Genomic DNA, 25,906 nt, shown 5'->3' with positions numbered 1-25,906 from the left:
CGCTTTATATTCTCCACTAATTGGCTGTTATGTCACTCAGTGTCACAAGTCCATGCTAGTTCTGTGAAGATCAGCAGGTGTCCCAGGACGAAATGGTCTGTGGCCAACGAAGTTTGTGTCAGCACACCTAATGTCACGGTCCCTGTCTAGACTGGGCTTCGTGTTTCAGCCTTGGTGCCCTACTCCTCCTGCCTCGAAGTGCCCCCAGTGACTTGATTCTTTTGATCATCCAAAATGTATCCCCCAGCCAGAGACCACTGTGACCTAGTAAATGAGAGGCATTGGCATCTGGTCTTCCCAGCAACGAGCAGGTGTCCAAGTACAGGCCAGCCTGCTGAGAGCTGTCTGCCAGCCCTGCCTGGCTAGCCCCTGGGCAGGGGTGGATTAGGCAGGCCTGAGCCCTGGAGATTGGGATTTCTGCCACTCAAACTGGCTTGTGCCAGCATCTGTTGGTTCATGCATTCATTTCTTGTTTCATTCACCTGTGACTTACTGAGCACGTGCTGTGTGCTGGGCATTATAGAGCTGGGTGTGGCTGCACCCCTTCTGTGGGCGGGACACATCAACCTGTGGATTACGACACGGCAGTATACGCGTGCATGATGGCAGAGGAATGCGAGCTCAGAAATGGAGGGGTGGAGGGGCTGTGGGAGTCAGGGAAGACTTCCAGGAAACGGTGATGGCTCAGTTGGGTTTTGAAGAATTCAGCAGGCTAAGAGCCAAGAAGCTTGCAGAGTGCTGTGTTCACAGCAGAGCCTGCTCAGCCAGGCTGCTCCTCTGGTGGTTGTATCTATGGCAGGGATCCCCAGCTCTCAGTACCAGGCTACACACCAGGAGGTCAGCAGCCAGGACGAGCATTGCCGCCTGAGCTCCGCCTCCCATCAGATCAGCAGCAGCATTATATTCTCATAGGAGCACAAACCCTACTGTGAACTGTGCATGTGAACGATCTAGGTCACGCACTCCTTATGAGACTCGAATGCCTGATGATCTGAGGTGGAACAGTTTCATCCCAAAACCATTTCCCACCCCACCCCCAGTCTGTGGAAAAATTGTCTTCCAAGAAACTGGTCCCTGGTGCCAAAAAGATTGCGGACCTTTGGTCTATGGGATGCGGCACTGCTGGCAAGCAATCCTAAGAAGTGATATTTACCACATCAGAAGCACCTGGAGGGGAAAGCTGTAGGCTGAACAGACGTCCCAGCCCTGCAGGAGAAACACCTGCCTCCTGATGCTGGCATTCAGCGCTCTCATGTCCTGGCCCCTCCCTCCTCCCCTCTGCTCTTCCATTCCCCACATGTCCCCTCCTCTCCATTGTGGGGTCACAGAGGACTCCTCACATGACCCTCCTGGGCTTGGCCAGGACCCAGTGCACTCACCACACCCCCTTTCTTCACACACCCATAAACATTATTTTTTTCAGCTGCCATAAGCGTTCATTCACACCCGTGAGTACTGCCAGCTTCCTCCAGTTCCCATGCCTATGCCCAGCTCCACCCTGTGCTGTGGGGCCAGTGACTTGACTTCTCTAAGCTCCAGTTTCCTCACGTGTAAAGGGAAAGGACCCACTTCCAGAGTTTGCTATCAGGCATGAACAACAGGCCTGGCCTCAGGGCCACTCTGTGGTTGTGTGAGTCGTGGCAGGAAGGGAGAGAAAGGAGGGGGCACATTCTAGGGAGGGAAGTCTCTGGGCTGCAGGATAGATTTACATGTCTGTGCCTTATCGTGGTGGTCATACTTGTTGCTGATAAAGCCCAGTGCTGGGGGAAGGGCTGGCAGTTGTCCCCTGCTGCAAGAAGCATCTGACCTAGCCCTGTTGGCATTTCTTCCAGTGCCCCAGGGTCAACGGTGTCAAGGCACATACTAACAAGTGCAACCGAAGGCGTGTGACTGTGGACCTGCAGATCTGGTGAGCTCTATCGGGCCGGGTACAGGTTTCAGGGGATGAAGGGGACACTCTGTGGGAACAGCCAGTTTATATACACTCTGACTTGGGATGTAGAACCCCTCACAGGACGCTCCCCTCCTCCCAGCTTCTCCCATCCCCTGGCATACTCTGGGTTCCAAGGCCTGGCAGCAGAGCTTTCTTGGAAGCCAGGGCTGGGTCGCTTGGAGGGTCAGACCAGCTGCCTCAGAGAGGATGTGTCTGGTGGGAGCAAGTGTGACAAGAAGATGTGAGGACTCATGGTGAGGCCCAGGGAGCTCTAAGCACAGGCTGTGAGAGGTCAGCTGGAGACCTGGGCTCTGCAGCACCTCAGGAAAATAGAGAATGCAAAGACACATAAGTGACTAATTCAGGGGGTTGGGCAAGGGTATCTCTTTGAAATGAGGTTCATAATAGGAGTGAGTCAGGAAGAAGGGAGATTCAGTCCAGGAAGCCTTCCTGGAAGTGGCAAGATTTGCACTAAAAAGACAAAGGACGAACTTCTGAGGATCCAGAGTGTTGCCATTCCTTTCCCATGTCTCATTCTGTCCTTAGCCTAGACAGCATGTTGGGAAGATAGGAGCCAGTTCTTCGGACCACCCATCCCCATTTGGGGGCTGGTCCCAAGTGTGTTGGGATGGTGACAGGCTATGAGATGCTCCCAGCCCCTGGGGCTGTGCCACGAGATCCTTGTAGAAATAGGGCACATCGAGGTTGTGTGGCCCCTCAGCTGCCCAGGCAGCTCCCGCGGTCCCCATTTCCCCTGTCTGGCTCACTCCTGCCCTTTCAAGAGGCACTCAGTTTTTGCACAACTTGTGACATTGGGCTCCTCTGCCTGTGCCCTGCGCATGTGTGCTGGCTGCCCTCTCCCTCCCGAGTCTCCTTCAGTGCTTTCACAGGATCTGCTGATCTTTACCCTCAAGGGCACCCATTCTGGGCTCCCTGTGCCCATCACCTGGCAAGAGCCACTGGATGGACTCGGGCTTCTGTGCTGAAGCCTGAGGCCTTGTTACCTTTGCCCACCTCCACCAGCCCCAGCAGCACCTGGGATGTATGCAGTGGGGGCTGCTTCTGTGTCCCCATGAAAGACACCTGGGCAGAGATGGGACAGGGGGACAACAGGGGTGGAAAGGTGGGCAGTGTGTTTATCAAGAGCCCCTCCTTTTCATCTTCAGGGTATCGTGGGGTGAGGTGAGTGCCTAGAGTCCCTGCTGTCATGGTCAGAGATGAGGATACACCTGGGATACCTGAATGCAGGGGCGCACAGGGGCTGCCTCCTGGGGTCTGGGCTTGGATCAGGGTCTGGGTCAGGTCTGAGCAGAGCAGAGAAAGGCTGAGGCTACTAGGCCATGTGCCCAGTACACAGAGCTCAGGGCTGGCAGCTGGCTGCCTGGGCTCAGGCTGTGTGACACTGGGCAAGTTTCCCAACCTCTCTGAGCAGGTGGACCTGTCCCTCCTCCCCACCTTCCTTCTCCACCCCCCATTTCAGCTACATCGGGGACTGTGAGATCAGTGTGGAGCTGCAGAAGATTCAGGCTGGTGTGAACGGGATCCAGGTGGGTGGAGTCCGGTGGGGCCGCCTCTGTTTCAGCCCTCAGGGTGGGGATCAGGGAAGGGGAAGCCGGGTCATGCCAGAGTAGGCTGCAGAAGGCGGTGGCGACACTAAACACAGAGGATGGTGACTACAGAGGAGCTGTAGGCCTGAGGGTCACACGGCCAGGAAGTGGTGGCGGGGCTTCACCAACCCACTACTGTGCTCTAGAGACCCCCAGCCTCATCTGACTGCAGAGGCCCTGGAGAGGCTTTGGCTGCCTGGTGAGGAGAGAGGTGCTGTTCATGGAGCGATGGAAAGCCATTGCTTACAGACTGAGGTGGACCCAGGAGGTGAAAATAACTCTCGGCGGGAGTAGAGGAGCTGATTTGGGCCTGGAAATCATTCCTGGGTCCTTGCTGACTGGGCCAGCCCAAAACTTGGCAAAGGCTATAGGTCTCTCAGGCCAGCACACGTGTGGAGGGCAGTGGGGCCAGCTCAGGGCCCCTTGGTAGCTGGCAAGAGGTGGCAGCTGTGTCCAGGCCTCGGCACCTTAAGTATGGTTCCTGCTGTGAGCGCAGGCAGCCTGGGGCGGGTGGTCCTGACATGTGGGGCAGCATGGGCATGAAATGAGGCAGCAGATGGCCTCAGCTAAGCCCAGCAGGCATGGGGAGAAAGGAGGCCTGGGCCCCTCACGGGCCCTCTGTGCCTATCCAGTTGCAGGGCACCCTGCGGGTCATCCTGGAGCCCCTCCTAGTGGACAAGCCCTTCGTGGGAGCCGTGACTGTGTTCTTCCTTCAGAAGCCGGTGAGTCCCAGGGACTGCGGTAAGCCTGCTGCTCCCCGGGAGTAGGCACTGGTCTGCTGGGCCCTAGACATTGGGTTGGAGCTCAAGAATGGACATTGTCCAAGCCCACCGAGACCTGGGCAGTCGCACTCCTTATCTCATTTAATCCTTAAGGCAGCTTGAGCTAGACTCTGCCCTCCCCAAGATGAGGCAGCTGAGCTCAGAGAAGGTCACACAGACGGTCTGAATTGGAGCCAAGGCTCACACTCAGAGTTTTCAAAGTCCAGGCCAGCCTGTGGCCATGTGGACGGTCCCACTCCTGTGGGGGTTCTGCCCAGGAAGCAGCAGGTTCCACAACCCCTGCCCCATCCTGAGCTGAGGCCTGGGCCCTCAATACCGCTAGATGCCTGAGCTGGGCTGGAAGGTGGCCTCGCCTGCCTGACACCCTGGCAGAGGGTGCTCTGCCTGCTTTCCCCAGAACCCCCACCCAGACAGGCTGGGTTCTCCATGCACGTGGGTGTGAGGCTCTTGGCAGGGGGTTCTCAGCCCTGGGCTACCAGCCCTTTCCAGACTAATAGCTTCCCTCTGCCCCTGAAGCACCTACAGATCAACTGGACTGGCCTGACCAACCTGCTGGATGCACCGGGAATCAAGTAGGTGCCTGAGAGAGCCTCGAGGGAGATCGTAAGTGTGGGGGCCTCCAGGGCTCTGCAGCCAGTGACAGGAGCTGTGTGATGGTGGTGCCTTGCCTCCTGGTGCTCCCTGCGGAGGGAGAAGCATTGGTCTGTTTGAAGTGCGAGTGGGAGTGGGAGGCTAACGGTGTTGTGTGGCCTCTGTGGGTGTGCACTGTGCCAGCGCACCCCCCGCCCACACCACACACACACACACACACACCCCCATGTAGTAGGCAAGAAGTCCTTTGCTGAATGTTGGGCTGACGTTCAGGTCCCCGTCCTGGTGCCGGGGAGAGTGGCTGTGTCTGCTGAGATGTGGTCCGAGGGGAGGCTGTGTGGTGGCTGTAGAACCAGAGGCAGCCAGCTCCTGGCTCTGTCACTTAGCAACTGAGTGAATGTGGAGAAGTTGCTTCACCTCTCTGGGCTCTTCCTCAGTAAAAGGGGAGCCTGGTTCCTCTGCCTGGGGTCCCTCGGAGGACACTCAGCTGTGCGGTGGCGGCACATTGGGTGTGGACACACGAGTGTCCTCCTTTTTTCCTCACTGTACCCCTCCCAAACCAAATGTGTGGTGAGAAGCCTATGTGACTTCCCCTGACCGTGGTCACAAACATAGGCATGGAAGGGGCACTGTCACAGCAGAGGCCAGTGAGGAGCAGCTGGTCCTAGAGAGTTCACCATCGGGGGGCAAGTGAAGGCTCCTCTCAGAGCCCCAGGCCCCATAAGAGGAGCAGAGAAGGGCACCAGCCCTATTGGACACACCTCCCGAGGAGGAAGGGACAGTTGGACTGGCCAGGGCTGGCACCGGCTGGCTCGTCAGGCTCGGGAGGGCCGCTGACTCACTCATTCACTGACATCTGCATGGATCTCACCCACACTGGACAAAGGGAATCCAGGCATGCGTTCCTTTATTCTAAAAGTATTTACTGAGCATTTACACCGTGCCAGCCCTGTTCCAGGCACCATCCCTGACCCCCAGTACCAGGAGGTGGAGTCAGGCAACAAACAACCCCAGGAACATGCATTTTTAGCCCCAGATTAGAGGTGAGGATGCTGAGGTCCAGAGAGGTTAGCGACTTGCCAAGGCCACACAGCTAGTCGGTGGTGGAGCTGAGATTCTAACACAGGCACCGGCCTTGTTCTTAGCCACCGTGCTGTGTGACCTCCAAAAACAAAGTAGCCTGGAGGCAGAGGGAGTCGGGCATATGTAGGTGGGAGGACTGCTGTTGAGATAGAATGTCAGGGGCTGTCACGATATATAGGCACACCCACCCCTACTCAGGCAAGTGGGGTCAGGGCTGTTCTGTAGGTGGGGCCCACCCTACCAGGCTGGGCTCCTGGTTTCTGCTAGGGATGGAGTGGCAGGTGGCATGGGGGAGGCAGTGGCACCCCTCCACAGCTGGTCCTGCCTTGTGTCCAGTGAGGTGTCAGACAGCCTGCTGGAGGACCTCATTGCTGCCCACCTGGTGCTGCCTAACCGTGTGACTGTGCCTGTGAAGAAGGGGCTGGATCTGACCAACCTGCGCTTCCCTCTGCCCTGCGTGAGTAGCCAGTACTGGCCACAGACCAGCCTGCTGGGAGGCAGCGCAAATATCCTCCCAGCCTTCACATGTGGTGCATTGGCTTTATTTCACACTAATGCTTGACAGTCCCAGAATAACGGTACAAACCCCATTGCCCACGTCATAATTACTAAAGACATTTTGTCCTTGGGGTGTATCCCAGTTGGGAGGTGGTGTCAAATTTATTGCATTTTAAACTTACTTGGAATATTTCCTGTTTGTGACAACTGGCCATGAATATTTACATTGACTTGTTTCATTCTATTCTCCATTTTTAGGGTTTTTTACCTTAACTTCCTTTTACAAGTATGTAAAGTAGTTGTACGCTTACAAAGTTCAACTAAAAAACAAATTACATTTTAAGGAGTCTGGCTTCTATCCCTTGTTCCCTCCACCTACTCCCCACCCTTCACTTATAAGTAATAGTTTATCCTTCCATTTTATTGATTGATTGATTGAGTCTTGCTTTGTTGCCTAGCTAGGCTGGAGTGCAGTGGCACAATCACAGCTCACTGCAGCCTCCACCTCTTGGGCTCAAGCAATCCTCCTGCCTCAGCCTTCCGAGTAGCTGGGACTACAGGTGTGCACTACCACGCCTGGCTAATTTTTGTATTTTTTGTAGAGACAGGGTTTTGCCACGTTGGCCAGGCTGATCTCAAAGTCCTGGGCTCAAGTGATCTGCCTGCCTCAGCCTCCCAAAGTGCTGGGATTACAGGCATGAGCCACCACACCTGGCCATTGTTACTTAATATGAACAAATATATATGGTCATATGACACATATTTGCTTATATTCAAATTCCCCCTTTCTTCGATAGGTGGCAGCATAGTACAGTTTTCCCCAGTGTGCTTTTTTTGAGGGGGGGATTGGGGGGAGGTGGTGGTGGGGAGTCTTGCTCTGTGACCCAGGCTGGAATGCAGTGGCACGATCTTGGCTCACTGCAACCTCTACCTCCCAGGTTCAAGTGATTCTCCAGCCTCAGCCTTCTGAGTAGCTGGGACTACAGGCACACGCCACCGAGCCTGGCTAATTTTTGTATTTTTAGTAGAGACTGGGTTTCACCATGTTGGCGAGGCTGGTCTCAAACTCCTGACCTCAGGTGATCCGCCCATTTCGGCCTCCCAAAGTGCTGGGATTACAGGTGTAAGCACTGCACCTGGCCCTCAGTGTGCTTCTAACACTGAGTGTGTCATGGGGATCATGCCACGATAGTGTAGAGATCTTCCACATTCTTTTTAAGAGCTCCAAAGTACTTCACTATGGGAATGTACTGAAGTTTATTCAACACAGTTCCTATTGATGGACCATTATGTTGTGTTGGGTCTTTCACTATTACAAATAGTAGTATAATAAATAGCCTTGCATACATGTCTTTATATTTTTGCTAGTATGCCCTTGGGACAGATTCCTAGAAGTGGGATTTCTGGGTCAAAGAGTAAATGCATATGTATTTACTAATATTAAAAAAAAATTCTAGGAAGGAGATATACCTCAAAGCCCATGAACTATGCCTTTCCTAATTCCTGTGCTCCTGTCTTTATTTTTAACAGAGTTATATCTCTTTCATTTCCTTTTAAACATCTGTCCATGCAAGTGTTGGGGGAAGGTCTGCCCTATAGCACAGTCCAGAGTGTGGTGGGGATGAGGCGCAGTGTTGGGGCCTTTAGGAGTGCAGGGACCTCCTGTCAGCAGCCGGCATTGCCCACAGGGGCCAGGAGAAGGGATGCTAGAACTCCCTTGTAGAAGTCTACATGTAGGACACACAACAGAGGGGACTAGAGTAAAGGAGGAAGCTTCCTTAGGTGTCATGATTGTTGGCACAGGAGGGAGATGAACAGCTGCAGTTGTGTAAGCCATTCATGTGGCAGTTTGGAGGTAGGGAGTGGGGAGGCCAGGGCTGTGGGCAGGGCATACTGATGGAGAGAGCCCTGCCATCACTTGCTGTGTGGCCTTGGCCAGGTCACTGCCGTATCTGGCTTCTATCTCCCGGTCCAGACCATGGAGGGGGCAATGTGGGGGAAGCAGTGATCTCTGATGGCTTTAGCTCTGATACTCCAGGACTTGGAGGCCCCAGGAAGCAGCTGTGAGCCCTGGGCTTGGACATTTTCCAGGGGGTGATCAGAGTGCACTTGCTGGAGGCAGAGAAGCTGGCCCAGAAGGACAACTTCCTGGGGCTCCGAGGCAAGTCAGATCCCTACGCCAAGGTGAGCATTGGCCTGCAGCATTTCCGGAGTAGAACCATCTACAGGAACCTGAACCCCACCTGGAACGAGGTGTTTGAGGTAAGGGTCTTCTTGGCTGCTCCTGGAATCCCTTGAATCCCTTGATACCCTCCAGCCTTCACTCTGAGTCATGCTGGGCAGAGGCAATCCAGGGGCAACACTAGGCAGGGAGTAGGCCTTGGAGACAGGCAGGTCTGTGGGATTCCCGCTCCCATATCTACCAGGCTTCCAGAGTAGGTTACTCTGGCCCGACTAAAGGGCCAGCCTGAAGGTAAATTCCTACCTCCTTTCCCCTTCCAATTTTGTAAGAAGTTTCCAAATCAAAGAGAAAGAGCCTTAGAGGCATTTCTGCTCCACTCCTCTCAACCTCCCCTGTCAGTCAAACATCAGGATCCTGAAGTTCTTCCTTAAGTTCAACCACAATCCCTACTGTTTGAAGGGTGGGACCCACAGCCTGTTAAGGCCCCCAGATTACACATCCTAGGTGACCCCTCTGAACTTCCCCTCCTAATACACCATCTGGATGCTCTGTTACATTTGGGGTGAGGCAGTGAAAGCAGGGGTACTAAAAGGCAGCTTGGAGCTTCCTGGTATTGCAGACCCACAGAGGGGCACGAGAATGTCATGAAGAGGTGCTCTGGACACCACAGAGCCCATGCAGAACAAACAGCCACTGTCTCCTGGGCACCTGCTCTGCCATGGCTTACACATGTTTTCTCTAATCTTCTCTTCCCCCCACAGGGGAGGGACTTCACTCCCTTATGGGTGGGGTTCTCGAGGCACTGAGGAGATCAGGACCCTGCTAGCATTCTGAGCCACGATTTGGCTCCCCTTGGGTCATACATAAGGTCAGCTGTTGCCTGCAGGTCACGACACCTCTTTTTCCTTCCAGTTCATGGTGTACGAAGTCCCTGGGCAGGACCTGGAGGTAGACCTGTATGATGAGGATACCGACAGGGATGACTTCCTGGGCAGGTGAGGAGGAGGGCGCACAGCTGGGCCTGGAGGCAGCCTTCCCTCCCTGTAGGGTGCTGGGCTGGGCCTTGGGACATAAATACCCTGCTCCTACCTCTTAATGACTAGCAATCCTCTCTGGTCACCCTGACATGGTGACTGTGCCAGGCAACCTGCCTCACCATTCTACATTCCTACCACAAACCTTCCCAGATGTCTCCCAAGTGCCCAGCCCTGACCTAGGCCCTGGGAGGTACAGAGAGGACCCCAAGATTTGTATATTATGGCTCTGCTTTCTGCCTTCTTGATAATGTATGAAGTCCCCATTTGGAGTAGTGGACAAGGCTGGCACGGATGGCCAGATGCCCAGTTCTAAGGAACCCTGGGCCATGCTTTAGGGGGTAGAACTCAGCCCTTCAGGGGTATGGGAGAACTAAAATGATCAGGGTGGGGCTGGCTATCAAAACTTAAAACTTACATATATTTTGATCCAGCAGTCCCACTTCCAGGATCTCCTATAAAATAAAAGCCCTAGTATCTGAAATGTTTATTACAGAACTATCCATAGAAGAAAACCAACACCCCCATCCCCGAAATGAATATCTAACCTCAGAGGACATTGGCTGAATGTTTGAATAAATTTTCCATTGCCAAACTACAGAATATTCTGCAGCTCTGAAAAACAAGTAGAATCTCTGTGTCTTAACCCGGAGGACACCCATTACGAAGTGGGGGAGAGCAGCTGGGCATAACATGTCATTTGAGTCATCCTCAAATGGGAGAGGAACCTTGAATGCGTATTTCTGCATGTGTTCATGTTAGCAGAGAAAGGCAGGCTGTTAACACCGCTTATCAGATGAGGAAGCAGAAAAGGCAGTTTCACCCACATTTTCAGATTCCTGTGTTGTTTAGCTTGTTTCCATGATCATGTAATTTTGAAAAGTGGAAACCAAACTGGGAGGGACACAATCTGACAGTTTAAGAAACACGCAGAATCTGTGTGTATTAGCCTGGATGTTAACACACATAGATTCACCACTAGATGTTGCTTATCATTTTGTATTTTTATCTTGAAACAGTTGCAATTTTTGTAATGTTGCAGATTAGAAGTGTGGCTTGTGGGTCATGCTTTATGTATTAATAACTGATTTCAGGTGTGTTTTGAGCTTAAGCACATTTCTTACAGTTATATAGAATTACATTTTCCCCTCTGGCTATCAGGACCTTCTGGTTGGGCTTGGCTCAGGGTGAGTTAGGGGCAAGCTGTGGTGAGAGTGTTACCTCCTCTCACACACACATGCTGTGTTTGTCCATATTTTGTTGCTATAAAGGATACCCGAGGCCAGGTAATTTATAAAGAAAATAGGGTTATCTGGCTCATGGTTCTGCAGGCTGTACATGAAGCACAGTGCCAGCATTTACTCAGGGCAGAAAGTGAAGGGGGATCAGGTATGTCACATGGCGAGAGAGAGAGAGCGCAAGAGGAGTGAGAGTGAGAATGTCCCAGCTTATTTTTAACAACCAGATCTTGCATGAGCTCATTACTGTGGGGAGGGCACCAAGCCATTCATGAGGGATCTGCCCCCGTGACCCAAACGCCTCTCACTAGGCCCCGCCCACCTTTAACGTTGGGGATCACATTTCAACATGAGATTTGGAGGGGACAGACATCCAAACTACATCACATGCCAACTATACTTATCCCTTGTAGGGCACCTGGGGTGGTTTTGGAAATGAAGGGGCATTTGGGGTTATTAACATGGCTGTGAGGGGTAGTGCTCTGGCATTTAAAGGGCATAGGACCAGGAGGCCAAATTCCTGCAATGCATGGGTAGTTTTGCACAATGAAGAATCATCTCACTCAAAATGCTAGTTGCACTGTCATTGAGAAATCCAGAGGTGATGTGTCCAGCAGCCTCTGCTTATCCCCTCTCGGTATGGGAGCTCCTTTCCTCCCCGGGTAGCACACCCAATGGGAGCAGCCCTGATGGTAGGTAGTCTTTCCTTCACTCAAGCTGATGCTGGTCTCCCATTGGTTCCTTGGGGTGAGTAAGATTTTGTCTTAATGGCCGCACTCAGATATCTGAAAACCGAGTCCAGTGTGGGCCTCCATGCCCTCTGCTGCTTTCTTCCTCAGAACTGACCCATTCTCCTCTCCCTATATATTCCAGCCTGCAGATCTGCCTTGGAGATGTCATGACCAACAGAGTGGTGGATGAGGTACAGTTGGTGCTTGCAACCCTCGGGGGAGTTTCAAGGTAGCCCTTTCCTGTGGACATCTCTAGCAGGTTGCTTCAGCCCAGCTATTCCTATGCTGTGGCCCCCTCTGTGCTGGGCTGCACACATGTCCCTCCTCAGGGCAAGAGCTGGGTGAGGCACTGATGGCTCCAGGAAACTCCCCAGGGTATTCTCCAGGGCCCCGGCTGGAAGAAGTTTCCCTGGGAAATACCCACAGACTAAGGACCCCAGCAGGGGACAGTCACATTATAGGGGAGGGCAGGCTGGGCCTGGGTTTTTTTTAATCCCACAGCATAGCACTTCTGTCTTCCTATAACCACATCTCCCAGTCCCTCTGAGCCCAGAGCATACCCTGTCTGGGCTGGTCCTCCTTTTCCCATACTAGGACTGGGTTTCCCTGTCCCTACTAGGATACCAGGTCCCAGGACTGGGCTGCCCAGAGAGCATCAGTAGCATCTCCCTGGCCCTTGCCCTGAGCTTTCCGCCCCTGCCCCACAGTGGTTTGTCCTGAATGACACAACCAGCGGGCAGCTGCACCTGCGGCTGGAGTGGCTTTCATTGCTTACCGACCAGGAAGCTCTGACCGAGGTGAGTGTGGGGTGTCAAGGGCTCCCTAGCAGAAAGGTGGAGGCGCACACGTGCGAGCTGTGTGCAGGTGGAAGGAAGGGAGGGAGATGATGCCCCCTGTTCTTGCTCACCTCCTGAAGAACATGTCACTCAGCCCGTCTCCACACAGGGCAGCTCCTGATGGCTCTCAGCAAATGTCCTCTGAGCATCTCCATCATCTTTAGATGATGGGGTCCTCAGAACTCTGTGACAATGCCTGTCCTCCCAGTTCACAGGGAAATCCACTCAGTGTCTAACTTGAATCTGTCACGCACCAGTTATATTCCTAACCTCAACAAAAGGCTAGGTTGTGAGATGTCCTCTGGCAGCTAGTCTGGAGTGTGAAGGCTAGCTGACTTTCTTCTGCCATGAGTAGGCTTCTCCAAAACCAGTCTTTCTCTCCTGCTGCTGGGAGTACCCAGTGAGGGTCTGTGTCTGTTTGCAGGACCATGGTGGCCTTTCCACTGCCATTCTCGTGGTCTTCTTGGAGAGCGCCTGCAACTTGCCGGTGAGTAGTGACATGTCCAGAGTGTCACACATACACAACAAAGTGCCCATCACTTTCAAATTGTCCTGTGTTGCTTTAACCCCGTTATTCCTGTGCTTCAGAGAAACCCTTTTGACTACCTGAATGGTGAATATCGAGCCAAAAAACTCTCCAGGTTTGCCAGAGTGAGTGAGTATGTGGCTAAAAACTCCAGGGAGGGCGTATCACAGCTTCTCTCCCCAGAGTAACCACAACCCCGTGTCTTCTGGGCCACAGTCTGTGCACACACAGCCTAGGGATAACAAGAGGTGCTGATTATGGAGTCTACTGTGTGCCAGGCACTAGGCTTGGCAACTCATCCCCCACATTTGTTATCCCCGAGTCTCATGATGACTGTGTCATTCATTTTTATTACAATTTTTTGAGTCGCACAGCTAAGAGGAGGAGCCAAAACTTGATTCTACTCTGTTTTCATAGCCCCAGGGAACAAGAGGCTGTGCCTGGCCAGGCCCAGCTCTGGCTTCTGGTCTTTTAACTTGGAACTGCTTTCTGGGGTTGGTCCTGTCCTGGGGCTTACACAGTAATGACAGCCCAGGGGACTGGGGCATTAGAGTAGCTTTCTCTCAAAGAGAAGTAATTGGGTGGTCCCAGTTCCCCCAAATGCTCCTGGGGGTTGGGGGTAGGACTGTCTCAAGCTGATTCTGACTATGCCACTTTCACTGTTATGGATTTGATTCCTCACAGAACAAGGTCAGCAAAGACCCTTCTTCCTATGTCAAACTATCTGTAGGCAAGAAGACACATACAAGTAAGGTAAGACAGCTTGGTGGTAGCCCTGGGGTAAGGAAACAAGGACCCAGCCCTTCTCAGGGAGAGAGGCAAAAGGGACGGGAATTAACTTATGGTGAATGCCTAGGCGGCACTTGATGTTATTTAGTCTTCAGAATAACCTCACAGAATAGTTTTATAATTCAAGAATCTGAGGATCAGAGATAAATGGCTTGACCAAGGACATGGAACTAGGGTTCAAGTGTGGGCATGGTTCTGAAGCCTGTGTCCTTTCCACCAATCATGAATTTTCCCAGTCCAGCAGCCGAAATTCTGTTGGCCTCTCCTCTCCTGAAGTGAGCTCTAAGGCCAATATGATTTTCAGCTCCCCTGTAAAACTTCCTGGCAGACCACTCCCTGCCTTTGAGTGTGGTTGTCCTGTCCTAGTGCCCCCCACTAGCTGTAGTGTGTTTGGGTCTGATCTCAGGGCAAATAGGTAAGGTTCCCAATGGTGGCCAGAGTGGTAGCAGAGGGTGCCGGTATCCAGCTCTGCCCAACCTAACCCTTCAATGAACTCTCCCTCTTCTGTTCCCAGACTTGTCCCCACAACAAGGACCCTGTCTGGAGCCAGGTTTTCTCCTTCTTTGTGCACAATGTGGCCACTGAGCAGCTCCATCTGAAGGTTTGCTGGACGATGGGCTCTTGAAACAGAGTTAAGAGGTTTCTAAGCCAGGCGGGGTGGGAAGCTTGAAGTGCACCTTGAGCAGGTTCTCCTGGCAGTGTTTAAAGTCAGGCCCTTTTATGTGAGAGAGGACACTGAGGCCCCATAAGGCCTCATCTCCTTGAGGCTAGTGCCTGAGGTCATTGTATAGGGGGATGTGGGAGGATAAATCCTCAAGTCCCTCGACTTTCCCTGCAAAAGGGTCTTTATATTTGCTACACAGCATCCAGAGAAGCCTGTGCTGGAATCTACACAAGACATTAATAATGGTACACTTTAAAAAACATATATTTCATTTAATCCTCACAAAAGATCTGTAGAGCGAGCAGAGAGAGGCAAAAACAATATCTTGTCCAAGATCTCCTGACCAACAAGTGGTGGAGCTGGGATCTTTTGGGGTCCTGAGCCCTGCCTGGAGAGCAGCACAGCTCATCAGTCCCCAAAGCCCCCTGGCTCTGGGCATTTAACAGACTAGCTCATACAGATCATAATTGCCTCTTACTCTGAGTCAGTATCTTCCCTGACAGAAGACAAGGATCAGGTCTGGCCTGATCCCATTCTAGTTTTCAGAATAGGACCAGATGCCCATAGAAGCACAGTACAGACTGAAGTAAACCCAAACTTGGCTGGGGCCCAGATACTAGTAGTGGTGTGGTGTGGTTGGGGCTTGGTTATTCTCTTGTTTTGTAACTGGCCCACTGCCCAGGTGCTTGATGATGACCAGGAGTGTGCTCTGGGAACGCTGGACGTCCCCCTGTGCCAGATCCTCCCCTATGCTGACCTCACTCTTGAGCAGCGCTTTCAGCTGGACCACTCAGGCCTGGATAGCCTCATCTCCATGAGGCTGGTGCTTCGGGTAAATCTCTCCTGTCCCCTGGGGGAGGGAAGGAATAGAGCTCTGGCAGTGGAGCAGGGTGAACTGTCCCAGCACTAAGCACCTGCTCTATGCCTGTAAGAAGCCAGGAGATGGATTCATGTTTTTCATCAATTTTGAAATACTGAATCAGTATTTGAAGAGAGAGTGGCTCTTCAAGTATTGCCTCTCTTCCATTCTTTTCAAATTCTTCTTTCTAGAATTTTCTGTAATGTACCTTCTCATCTATTCTTCATGTCTCTTGACCTCACCTAAATATTTCCCATCTCTGTATTCATGGTGGTACATTCTAATTCCCTCAGAGCTATCTTCCAGGCCACTAATTCTTTCTTTGGCTATGCCTCGTTTGCTGTTTAACCTGTTCATGGTTTTTTCATTGGTGATTTTTCATTTCTATTTTTATCTTTTCCAAATCTATTTGATATTTTCTCATAGCATTTTATTATCTTCTCATGTTTATATTCCATCTTTGGTCATTTGAAAATATGTTACAATGTATTAATATGTACTATTATTTGAAGATCTTGGGAATTTTGATGTTTGTTTTGTCTGTTGATGCTTTTTGATGGTGACTCATTTCTGTTTCATAACTTGGATTGCAAACATATGTTCAGTGTTCCTTTATGACCTGGATTGAGGTTGTTTTCTTCCAAGGAGTTTCTGCTTTTGCTGCAGCGCAGTACCTCAGGTGCATTACAAACCTGAGTCCATTTTTATGTACATTTCTTAACTTTGGATTTCAAGATGCCATAGGTAGCTCATATTTATACTCAAAATTCCTATGAGGACAGGCCTATGAGGTGTCATGTTATTAGGGAAGACTTTGTCCCCTCAACCAGAGTACAGGCTGTGACAAACACATGTTCTTGTCATCAGTCTTTGCCGGTAGGCAGAATAATTTTTATCCTAAACTACTTTTTTAACTAAAGAGATCCCACCTTCATGGATCTTCCCTTCAGCTCCTAGCCTCACAGCCTCTCTTCTCCTAACTCCCTGAATTCCAAGGTTGATATACAACCCTAGCAAAGCTTAACTTTTATTTTTTAGATTTTTTTTCTTTTTTAAACGGAATTATCCTTATTTTCTTGTGAATTTGGCTATGCATTTCAAAGGATGTTTGCTTCATTTTATTTGGCATTTCTAACAAGTTTTTCAGAATGTTTGGAATACCATATGTTACTGGAAATGGACGTTCCCTAGGAAGGGTCTTTATAATTCACAACTGAGGGGAAAGGGAGAATGAGAAACAATGGCTGAGGTTGTGGAAGTGGTGACCCAGCTCATAAGCCACCCTGTTATCTATCTTATCTGCTTGCAGTTCCTGCGAGTGGAGGAACGAGAGCTGGGGAGCCCATACACAGGACCTGAAGCCCTAAAGAAAGGCCCTCTGCTCATCAAGAAGGTGGCTACCAACCAGGATCCCAAAGCCCCACCTCAGGAAGAAGGCCCTACAGATTTGCCTTGTCCCCCAGACCCTGCGTATGGTACTAAGGACACATCCAAGAGTACCACAACCACCACCAGTGCTACCACCGTTGCCACTGAGCCCACACCCCAAGAGACAGGCCCAGAGCCTAAAGGCAAGGACAGTGCCAAAAGGTTCTGTGAGCCCATGGGGGAGAAGAAGAGTTCAGCCACCATCTTCCTGACTGTCCCGGGTCCCCACTCTCCAGGGCCCATCAAGTCACCCAGACCCATGAAATGCCCTGCCTCCCCATTCGCATGGCCGCCCAAGAGGCTGCCTCCCAGCATGTCCTCGCTCAACTCCTTGGCCTCTTCTTGCTTTGACCTGGCAGATAGCAGCCTCAACATTGAGTATGCACCTCTCTGCTTAATCTTTTCTAAAATGGTCTGTATGAAAAATACCTCACTGGATGGAAAAGTAGATATGAACTTACATTTCTGTGCAAGTTGTTTTTTCACAAAATATCTTCCTAAGAGGCAGCATGGTGTGGTAGAAAGAACACAGGACGAGGGAGAGAGAGCCAAACAGGCTGGTTATGGCTCTAGCTGTACACTGACTATAAAATAGATGCTGGACTCTGGTTGGTAAGGTCCCTTCCAGCAGAACCATTTCCTGAATTCTAAAGAGTTATACTGGGATGACATGGAAAGCTTAATATGTAGAATTACATAATAAATGGCTGACATTTATGAAGGGTTTACTATGGGCTTAGCATGTTATCTGATTTAATTCAACCTTCACAATAACCCTACAAGATGGAACTATCATAAAAGTTTAATAAATTCATTCAAGGCCCCAAAAGGAATCATGATACAAAGGCAGATCCCACTTCAGGGTTCCCGTTCTTCCTACTGCGAAGTAGGATAATTATACATGAATGCTGGATGGAACTGAATTCCAGTTCCAACTGAAAGTAAACTCACTGCAAATTATTATCCCACATGGCTCTATGCTCCTCAAGCAGGAATGCTTTGTCTTTTGGGGTGGGGGAAGAGGGCCAATGCCTGTTATAGCAAGAGAAGTGACGGGCTCTTTCTTTACAGAGGCGGAGACCTCAGGCGACAGCAGCTGGGCGAGATTCAACTCACAGTGCGCTACGTGTGTCTGCGGCGCTGCCTCAGCGTGCTAATCAATGGCTGCAGGTAAAGGGATTCTAGGGCCAGGGAGGTCCTTTGGGAGCATCAGGTGACTATAAATCAGAGTAGGGACACTCAGAGCAATGAACAGGGCACATAGTCCCAAGATAACACTTTGGGGAAAAAAATGAGATTTGAAGGCCTGAACACTGTAATCAAGTCCTCAAAGAGGCACTCTGGCCATCATTCTTTAGTGGTGCTGATGGGCTCAAGAGCCAAGGGCTTTGCTCAGATGCAACCACTGCAAGACTGTCTGGAGTGGCTGGTAGCCAGTACATTTTCCAAGTGAAAATCTCCAACTTCCCTTAGAAGGAAAGTACTTGCTCTACTCCAAGCTTTATAAAGATGCATGTTTTCAAAATCATGCGCCTGATATTTTGTCCTCTAAATTCTACAGACTATTACTTTTGATCATCAGGACCACTAAGCATTTTTATCCTCAAGCGTATCTAATGCTGAATGGCGAATACAGCCTTCTCTCAAATGAGTATTTTCAGTGTTTGAAAACCAGGGGCCTTTTTTTTTCCTAATGTCTTTGACACCAAATCAGAAACCTGACACCATGTACCAGCAGTGGAGCTGATCCCTACGTCCGTGTCTACTTGTTGCCAGAAAGGAAGTGGGCATGTCGTAAGAAGACTTCAGTGAAGCGGAAGACCTTGGAACCTCTGTTTGATGAGACGTAAGTGGGCTGCTAGCCTGCCTAGAATGCCTCATCGATTCAGGTATTTGCCAAGTACCTGTTACGTTGCCTGGCAGCCTATGGCTGAACAAGACAACATAGTCTATGACTTCATGAAGCTTCTGTACTTTAGTGGGAAAAATGGAGTGCCAGAGAAGTTTATCAAAATGGCTACCTACATTTACTGCTCATAGAGGCTAAAGTGTTCTTGAATATGGAATGTTCCCTGTTCTTTCTGTTTAAATGAGGTCTCTCTGGTAGTAAAAAGATTTGAATCTATTCAAATATTTTTTTGATCTGTTTTAATTCCAGCAGTTAAACATTCCTTGAGCCTAAGGACCTAAAATTTCCTTTAAAGCTTGAAGCTCTTTGGCCTGTCTTCCCTCCTGCAACAAAACATAGGTGACAAGTGGAGAAGATACCCTCCCCTTCTCCACAAAGGCTTGTCCACCTGTGTCCTTGGGGACAAAGGTGACTCTGATCATATTAATTGCTTTTGATGGGCCAGTGGTAGCAAATCTTATCCCAAATATTTTTATTCTTAGAAGTCTGAATCTTACCAGTGTGTACCTTCTGCTTCAGGGTTCTAAAGACATTTCTAGCCAGCTTAGGAAAATATTACATCTCATAATTTTCCTGGCCAATAACTTTTTCAAAAAGGGTTACACTGAGTCCTCTTTGGGCCATGTCTAAGAACTATTATGTTCCTTTAACAGCTACACTTTGAGTTCATCAGTATCAAGAAAAGGGTATGAGGAAGAGAGAGACTATTCATTCAACATTTACTGAATGCTTTATGCCAGGCACCATCCTATACTCTAGAGCCACACAAGTAAGATACTTTGCCCTCAAAGGAAGCTGACATAATTATAAAAAGATGTCAAAATTGTGGTGTGGTGGCTACTACATGGCTAAGGGATTAAAAAAAATTATGTGGGAATATAGGAGAGGTTTAACATTTGACTTTTCTGACAAACCTAAACCTGTTAATAATTCTCAGAAGTATGACAGCAAGATAACCCTGGACTATCTGGAAGGCAGAGCTGGCAACCTCCACCCTAAAACCTAAAAGTAAGAGGTTTCCTCCGCCTTACTCCACAGGAGGTGGCCACTATTTTCCACGCAACTGCAGCAAACCTAACTGTTCAGTGTTCTAGCCCTTAGCTGGTGAGAAAAAACTGAGAAGGGGGTTGAGGTGGTCCTATGAATAAGTACTGTTCAGGGTGAGGAGGGCCAGCTAAAAGAGTGGTAGCCAGGGCCGGGCATGGTGGCTCACGTCTGTAATCACAGCACTTTGGGAGGCCACGGCAGGTGGATTATCTGAGGTTGGGAGTTCAAGACCTGCCTGACCAACATGGTGAAACCCTGTCTCTACTAAAAACACAAAAAATTAGCCAGGTGTGGTGGCGCATGCCTGTAATCCCAGCTACTCAGGAGGCTGAGGCAGAAGAATTGATTGAACCCAGGAGGCGGAGGTTGTGGTGAGCCAAGATCATGCCACTGCACTCCAGCCTGGGTGACAGAGTGAAACTCCATCTCAAAAAAAACAAAAACAAAACAAAAAAGAACAGAAGGGTAGCAAGGGTAGAATTGGAGAAAGATAGATGCAAACTAAGCCACAGCAGTCTGAGGCACTTCTAGGCAAACAGCCTCTTAATACTTCTGGGTTTTGTGAACAACACTGGACAGTGATTATCTGTAATAATGAAACATTGTGAGTAGTTTACGAGCCAGTCCTGCTCTAGGTGCTCCTAATAGTCTGTATCTTGTGTTTTAGTAGGGAAATGGATGAAGCACTTTAGATTTTCAAGAAAACTGAATGAAATGCGTAATTCTCACTTCCTGACTTTTTGCTTCCTAAAGATTTGAATTTTTTGTTCCCATGGAAGAAGTAAAGAAGAGGTCACTAGATGTTGCAGTGAAAAATAGTAGGCCACTTGGCTCACACAGAAGAAAGGAGTTAGGAAAAGTAAGTACAAGAGAGATTTGATATACCAAGGAGATTATGATCAACTTGCTTTATCCCAATTTCTTTCCTTAATGCAGTGTTTTGGAGGGAAACTAATTATTTGTGATTATTTAGGTACTGATTGACTTATCAAAAGAAGATCTGATTAAGGGCTTTTCACAATGGTAAGTGTGCCCTTTCATTTTATTACTGTTACCCTGCTATTCAAGACAGTTTTCCCTTTTCAGTACTATTTCAGCTACTTTGGTTATCAAGAAGGGAGAGAGATGAATACCTTTATTTAAGGCTTTACTGCCTGCAGATCTCACTGATACCCTAAAAGACACCTGTAAACTCTAGCCTTAACCCTGAACCCTGGCTGGCCAACTTACAGAGACAGGTTCTGTTGGTCTTACAGAGGCCCAGGCAGGCAGGACTAGGCAGTTTGTCCTGTTACCACAACACACTGTCATTACTAACGTTAAGTCCAAACCTAACTGTCTTACAGGTATGAGCTGACTCCAAATGGACAGCCCAGAAGCTGATGATGAGAATCCTTATCACTCACCTTTATATTAAAATGTGTATATATGTATATATATTTTTCCTTTGGATCACTTACATCAAATATATGTATAGTTTGTCATTTAAATCAGAACCACTTGAAATTATACATTCTTGTGTGGAATTTAACTGCATGACTGAATAGCATAAGGAAGAGGTTACTTAAAAGCAAGAACTACTTTTTTTGGTTGGATTTTTTTGTTCAAGTCCAGCAAGAAATGATATATTTGTGCCTACTAAATTATCCAAACCTCAGTGGTTATTTTTCACTTTTAGTAGGTAATTGTATACCATCTGATTTAGGACTTATCTGAATGTATGTACCAGAAAGTGTCCTGCCCCTGGCATAGGGGATGGGGGAGATCTGTTTCTGGAGCCACTACCAGCATTCCTGGGCAGTGACTGGCCAAAGGGAAGTCACTTTTTTATGGAAACAGAAAGTGACCCAACTCAAAACTGCCAAGAGCTAACACTGCCAAAGCTCTTCTGGCTGCCACCTGTGGTACTTGTATGCCTGGAGATTTGTTCTTTTATTTGACCTGGAGCTAAAAATGTTATTTCCCTACTGGCAAAAATGTTATACTGATATACTTAAATACCTTGAGTTAAATACTCTTGTGTAGTCTAAGGGCCAAATTCCAGCATGTAGCATTATTTCCCTAGGAAAATGCAAACCAACTTCCAAACCCAGGTCTATGTCTGACTCTCATAGCAAAGCACTGGAGACTGCTGAAGAGTTTCACCGTCAGAGAAAAGGAAGCTTTCAGATAAGTTTAGGCTATTCAGCTTTTCTAAAGAGATGGTTAGTTCACCTAAATGACATGTTAAAAGCAAAATATATAAATTATATACTTAAACAAGTGCCTCTTTTACATTTCAGACTTTACAAGACCAAATATACTTCTCATTCCCTCTAACATTCCTGGACCTCCTCTTCTCTCTTACCGACTCAGACAACACTACCTGCCATCAGTTTTCTGTCTCTGCCACTGCCTTCACTGCCACTTTTCTGAAGCAGGGCAACATTCAAAAACAAAGCTTTTGTCATGTTACTCTTATTCCAGTTTTCTGCCACCTTATTCACATGCAGATGTTCTATTCCAGAATAGTCCAAATACTATGCTCTGCCGACTCAAGTCCTGTCTCAAACCTATTTCCTCTATTAAGTCAATCAATAGTGAAATGGCCTCTTCCCACCGCCTGTAGCATTTACTGTTGATACTGAGTATTTTCCATTTTAATAGTTCCCAGCCTTTATAACACTAAGTTTTAAGAAATGTTGGTTAGGCACCTGCTAAGGTTACATGCTAAGCAGCTACTTATATTGTATTTGGTATTTAATATTTGTTTACTCTCCAACTGAACAGTAGGGAACAAAATTCAAGCTACCTGAATTGTTTTCCACCCTCACCACCCTAGACCGTGTTAAGTACATAGAAGATGCATGGTGAAATCTGTTTCTGCTGAGGTTTCTATTTTAAATGGCAAATTCTCATTATAAAATGGAGCATTGATGCCTATCCCGTCTACCTCATGATGGCATTCTAATTGCTCCCTAAATAGATAAGTGCCTTGAAAATGGAGAAGCACCAGAGAAATAAGGGAATGTATCATATGTACATCTGAAACATTAGCCACCCTAAAACAGCTAATCAAAATGGCAGATAAGTGAAAACCTACCCCTCTTCTTCCAAACTTAAACCACAAACATTTATTTTAAACATGGTCAATTGAATATATCCAGGGTATATGTGTGACAACTGCAGCAGATAACTGTCACTAAAGGGAAACTCACGGGCAAAACTTATGAAACAAAACAAAAACAGACTTTAAAAAAAATATAAAGTGCACAGGAATATCAAACTGAAAAATAGCCATAGATAATATTTCAGCAAGAAGGAAAATGTACCAGTAAGGCAGAAATAGCACGTGAGAAGCAGTGGAGAGCAAAGAAACCTGTAAAATACGTTGGCAAACCTAAGCAAGTTTTGATTGTTCACAAGATATAAACAAATAACCAAAGATTTTTACAAGGGTTCAGAAACACAGTAGAACTAAAATGCTAGTACTAACAACTAAGAAGGGGCAGCTAGGCTGATTCAGAAGAAACTATTCAAGACCATACCTTATTTAGGAAGCTAAAGATACTTATCTTAAAAATATAACTGTGAGTCAGTCAGTAACGAATTCATTACCTCTCAGCTTCAAATTGACGTCTGTCTCCTTTGCCTCTTTCCCGGCGGGCTTGATATTTGGCTTTGCCAATACAGGGTGACGGAAGGGCACTGCAGGGCTACAGCAGGAAGAAGGGGCTTTTCTTCTGATGTTTTCCATGGCTGCTAGCTAACTGGTGTATAGAGCTGTTCTCAATCACCTACGTACCCCCCAGTTAACCCTTGGCTAATGCCCTAAGAACCATGGCCTTCATGTTTTATCAGCAGGCAACACCTTTTGGCAAGTTTCTTAGCCACAAGTGGGTTGCATGGTCCTATGGCTGCCAGAGGAAATCTAAATCTCAGCCTGGTAGGGAGGCACTTAGTTTCTAACCTCCTTTCTTGTTCATTCTCCCTTACCCCTGGGGGGAAGGATCTGCATCCCGAAGTTGATATTCTGTATCCCCTAGAGTCCCACTTCTACCCCGTTTAGTAGTAAACACCACAAGAATTGCTAACTAGTAAAAGGTGGTTAAGATTTTCATGTTTGGTTACCTGTGCAATGTGGCTTCTGTCTCCTAAGTATGTATTCAGAATTGCAAGATGACTATGAAAATAGAGTAATAGCAGAAAGCCAATAAAGTTGATATATAAAACTTCCAAATTAGCAGTGAAGGAGAAAAGGTTATTAGGAAAAATCAACCCTGCAGAAAGTAGGAGAGGAAAGCAAAGAAATAATTAGACAATACAAAAGATGGTCAAAAGACTTCTAAATGTATTTGTAATTACAATAAACACTATTAAAATCTAGAATGTTAAATGGAATAAAAGTAAAAAGCAGTTATGTGCTGTTTATAAGAGGTTCACATCAAACACAGAAATATTGAAAGTAAAAAGATTAAAAGATCCATCGAAGAATCGTTTAGATTTCTGTTTATATTAATGGCAGCAAACATATTAAGAAACAGATGCTTCCTATTGCCACTTCTATTCAACAATTCGCAGCCTGAGTAACAGGGCAAAAATAGGTATATCTAACCAAAACTTCTATGTGCATATGATATCATGAGCATGAAATCCAAGATAATCTAAATTGCTACAATTAACAAAAAAGTCTTCAGGTAGTTCTCTTCCCTAAGAGAAAATAAGTGCGTAAAAATATCAAACTATATGAATACATTCAACAACCCCTATAAGAAAACTAAAACTTTTTAAAGAAATGTTAAAGTAAACCTAAAATGGAGAGCTATGCCACGTTTGATGTTGGAAAACCCAACAAATGCCACTTCTCTCCAAACTAATCTATATGTTTAATGAAAGCCCAATAAGTCAACAGGTTGTATGTGTGTGTAACTTGATAAGCAGATTCAATGTACATGGAACTACAAAGGGTAGAAAGCCGCCTACTCAACGCTAAGGTTCATTTTCAAGGTGTAATAACTATGACAGAAGGTTACCAGTGCAGGGAGACAACTGGGCCAAAAGAGCCCAGAAACAAACCCATTCACATATAGATACTCAATTTATGACAGAGGAAGCACTGTGAACAAAGGGAAAAGATAGACTTTGCAATAAAAGGTGCTGGGACAACTGGATATTCATGTGAGAAAATATGAAATGGTCCTTTACTCATACCACATTAAAAAATCAGTCAACTCCAGATGTATTAGACTAAGTGTGTAAAGCAAAAACTATACAGCTGTAAGATAATATAGGAGAATAATTTTACAAGTGACTAAGGCAAGATTTCGTAATATGCAAAGAGCACCAACTAAAAGACCACACATCTCTCCATGAAAATTAGGTACTTCTGTTCATAAAAATAAACTATAGGCTGGTGTGGTGGCACACACTTGTAGTCCCAACTACTTGGAAGGCTGAGGTGGGAGGCATCACTTGAGCCCAGGTGTTCAAGGCCCGCCTGGTTAACACAGTGAGATCCCATCTCTTTTTTTTTTTTTTTTTGAGATGGAGTCTCGCTCTGTCACCCAGGCTGGAGTGCAGTGCCATGATCTTGGCTCACTGCAACCTCTGCTTCCCAGGTTCAAGCGATTCTCCTGTCTGAGCCTCCTGAGTAGCTGGGACTACAGGTGCGTGCCACCATGCCAGTCTAATTTTTTGTATTTTTAGCAGAGATGGGGTTTCACTGTGTTAGCCAAGATGTTCTCGATCTCCTGACCTCGTGATCTGCCCGCCTCGGCCTCCCAAAGTGCTGGGATTACAGGCATGAGCCACCATGCCCGACCGAGACCCCATCTCTTAAAAAAAACAAACAAAACCAAAACAAACAAAAAAAAAACACTATGGGATGGCCAGGCGCGGTGGCTCACACCTACAATCCCAGCACTTTGGGAGACCGAGGCAGGTGGATCACAAGGTCAGGAGATCGAGACCATCCTGGCTAACACAGTGAAACCCCGCCTCTGCCAAAAATATAAAAAATTAGCCAGGCATCGTGGCACACGCCTGCAGTCCCAGCTACTCAGGAGGCTGAGGCAGGAGAACTGCTTGGACCTGGGAGGCAGAGGCTGCAGTGAGCCGAGATCCCGCCACTGCACATCTCAAAACAAAACAAAACAAAAAAACAAAAACACTATGGGAAAATGGAAAGATA

General features: G+C 48.0%; 1 protein-coding gene across 7 annotated transcripts in view; it reads left to right on the top strand.

Moving 5' to 3' along the window:
* ESYT3 (extended synaptotagmin 3) overlaps positions 1 to 21,246 on the top strand; it is a 44,318-nt gene extending 23,072 nt beyond the window's left edge. The window contains exons 4-23 of one of the 7 annotated variants that reach the window (XM_008008964.3): positions 1,833 to 1,909; positions 3,414 to 3,480; positions 4,173 to 4,262; positions 4,839 to 4,894; positions 6,333 to 6,453; positions 8,586 to 8,756; positions 9,589 to 9,671; positions 11,822 to 11,870; positions 12,387 to 12,476; positions 12,940 to 13,002; positions 13,104 to 13,166; positions 13,726 to 13,794; positions 14,345 to 14,431; positions 15,177 to 15,326; positions 16,663 to 17,159; positions 17,853 to 17,951; positions 18,496 to 18,627; positions 20,491 to 20,596; positions 20,711 to 20,760; positions 21,084 to 21,246. In XM_008008964.3, the coding sequence (XP_008007155.2) occupies positions 1,833 to 1,909; positions 3,414 to 3,480; positions 4,173 to 4,262; positions 4,839 to 4,894; positions 6,333 to 6,453; positions 8,586 to 8,756; positions 9,589 to 9,671; positions 11,822 to 11,870; positions 12,387 to 12,476; positions 12,940 to 13,002; positions 13,104 to 13,166; positions 13,726 to 13,794; positions 14,345 to 14,431; positions 15,177 to 15,326; positions 16,663 to 17,159; positions 17,853 to 17,951; positions 18,496 to 18,627; positions 20,491 to 20,596; positions 20,711 to 20,760; positions 21,084 to 21,120 (2,157 nt within the window). In that variant the 3' untranslated portion in view covers positions 21,121 to 21,246. Of the gene's footprint in view, positions 1 to 1,832; positions 1,910 to 3,413; positions 3,481 to 4,172; positions 4,263 to 4,838; positions 4,895 to 6,332; positions 6,454 to 8,585; positions 8,757 to 9,588; positions 9,672 to 11,821; positions 11,871 to 12,386; positions 12,477 to 12,939; positions 13,003 to 13,103; positions 13,167 to 13,725; positions 13,795 to 14,344; positions 14,432 to 15,176; positions 15,327 to 16,662; positions 17,160 to 17,852; positions 17,952 to 18,495; positions 18,628 to 18,939; positions 19,008 to 20,490; positions 20,597 to 20,710; positions 20,761 to 21,083 lie in introns of those variants that run through there. The other 6 variants (XM_073023566.1, XM_008008967.3, XM_073023567.1 and 3 more) reach the window with 6 other exon arrangements.
* The last annotated feature ends 4,660 nt before the right edge of the window (positions 21,247 to 25,906 follow it).

The sequence above is a fragment of the Chlorocebus sabaeus genome, chromosome 15, assembly GCF_047675955.1.
Source record: "Chlorocebus sabaeus isolate Y175 chromosome 15, mChlSab1.0.hap1, whole genome shotgun sequence".
Lineage (NCBI taxonomy): Eukaryota > Metazoa > Chordata > Mammalia > Primates > Cercopithecidae > Chlorocebus > Chlorocebus sabaeus.
The sequence above is the reverse complement of the archived record's forward strand: the minus strand, read 5'-3'. Positions and strand labels throughout refer to the sequence as shown.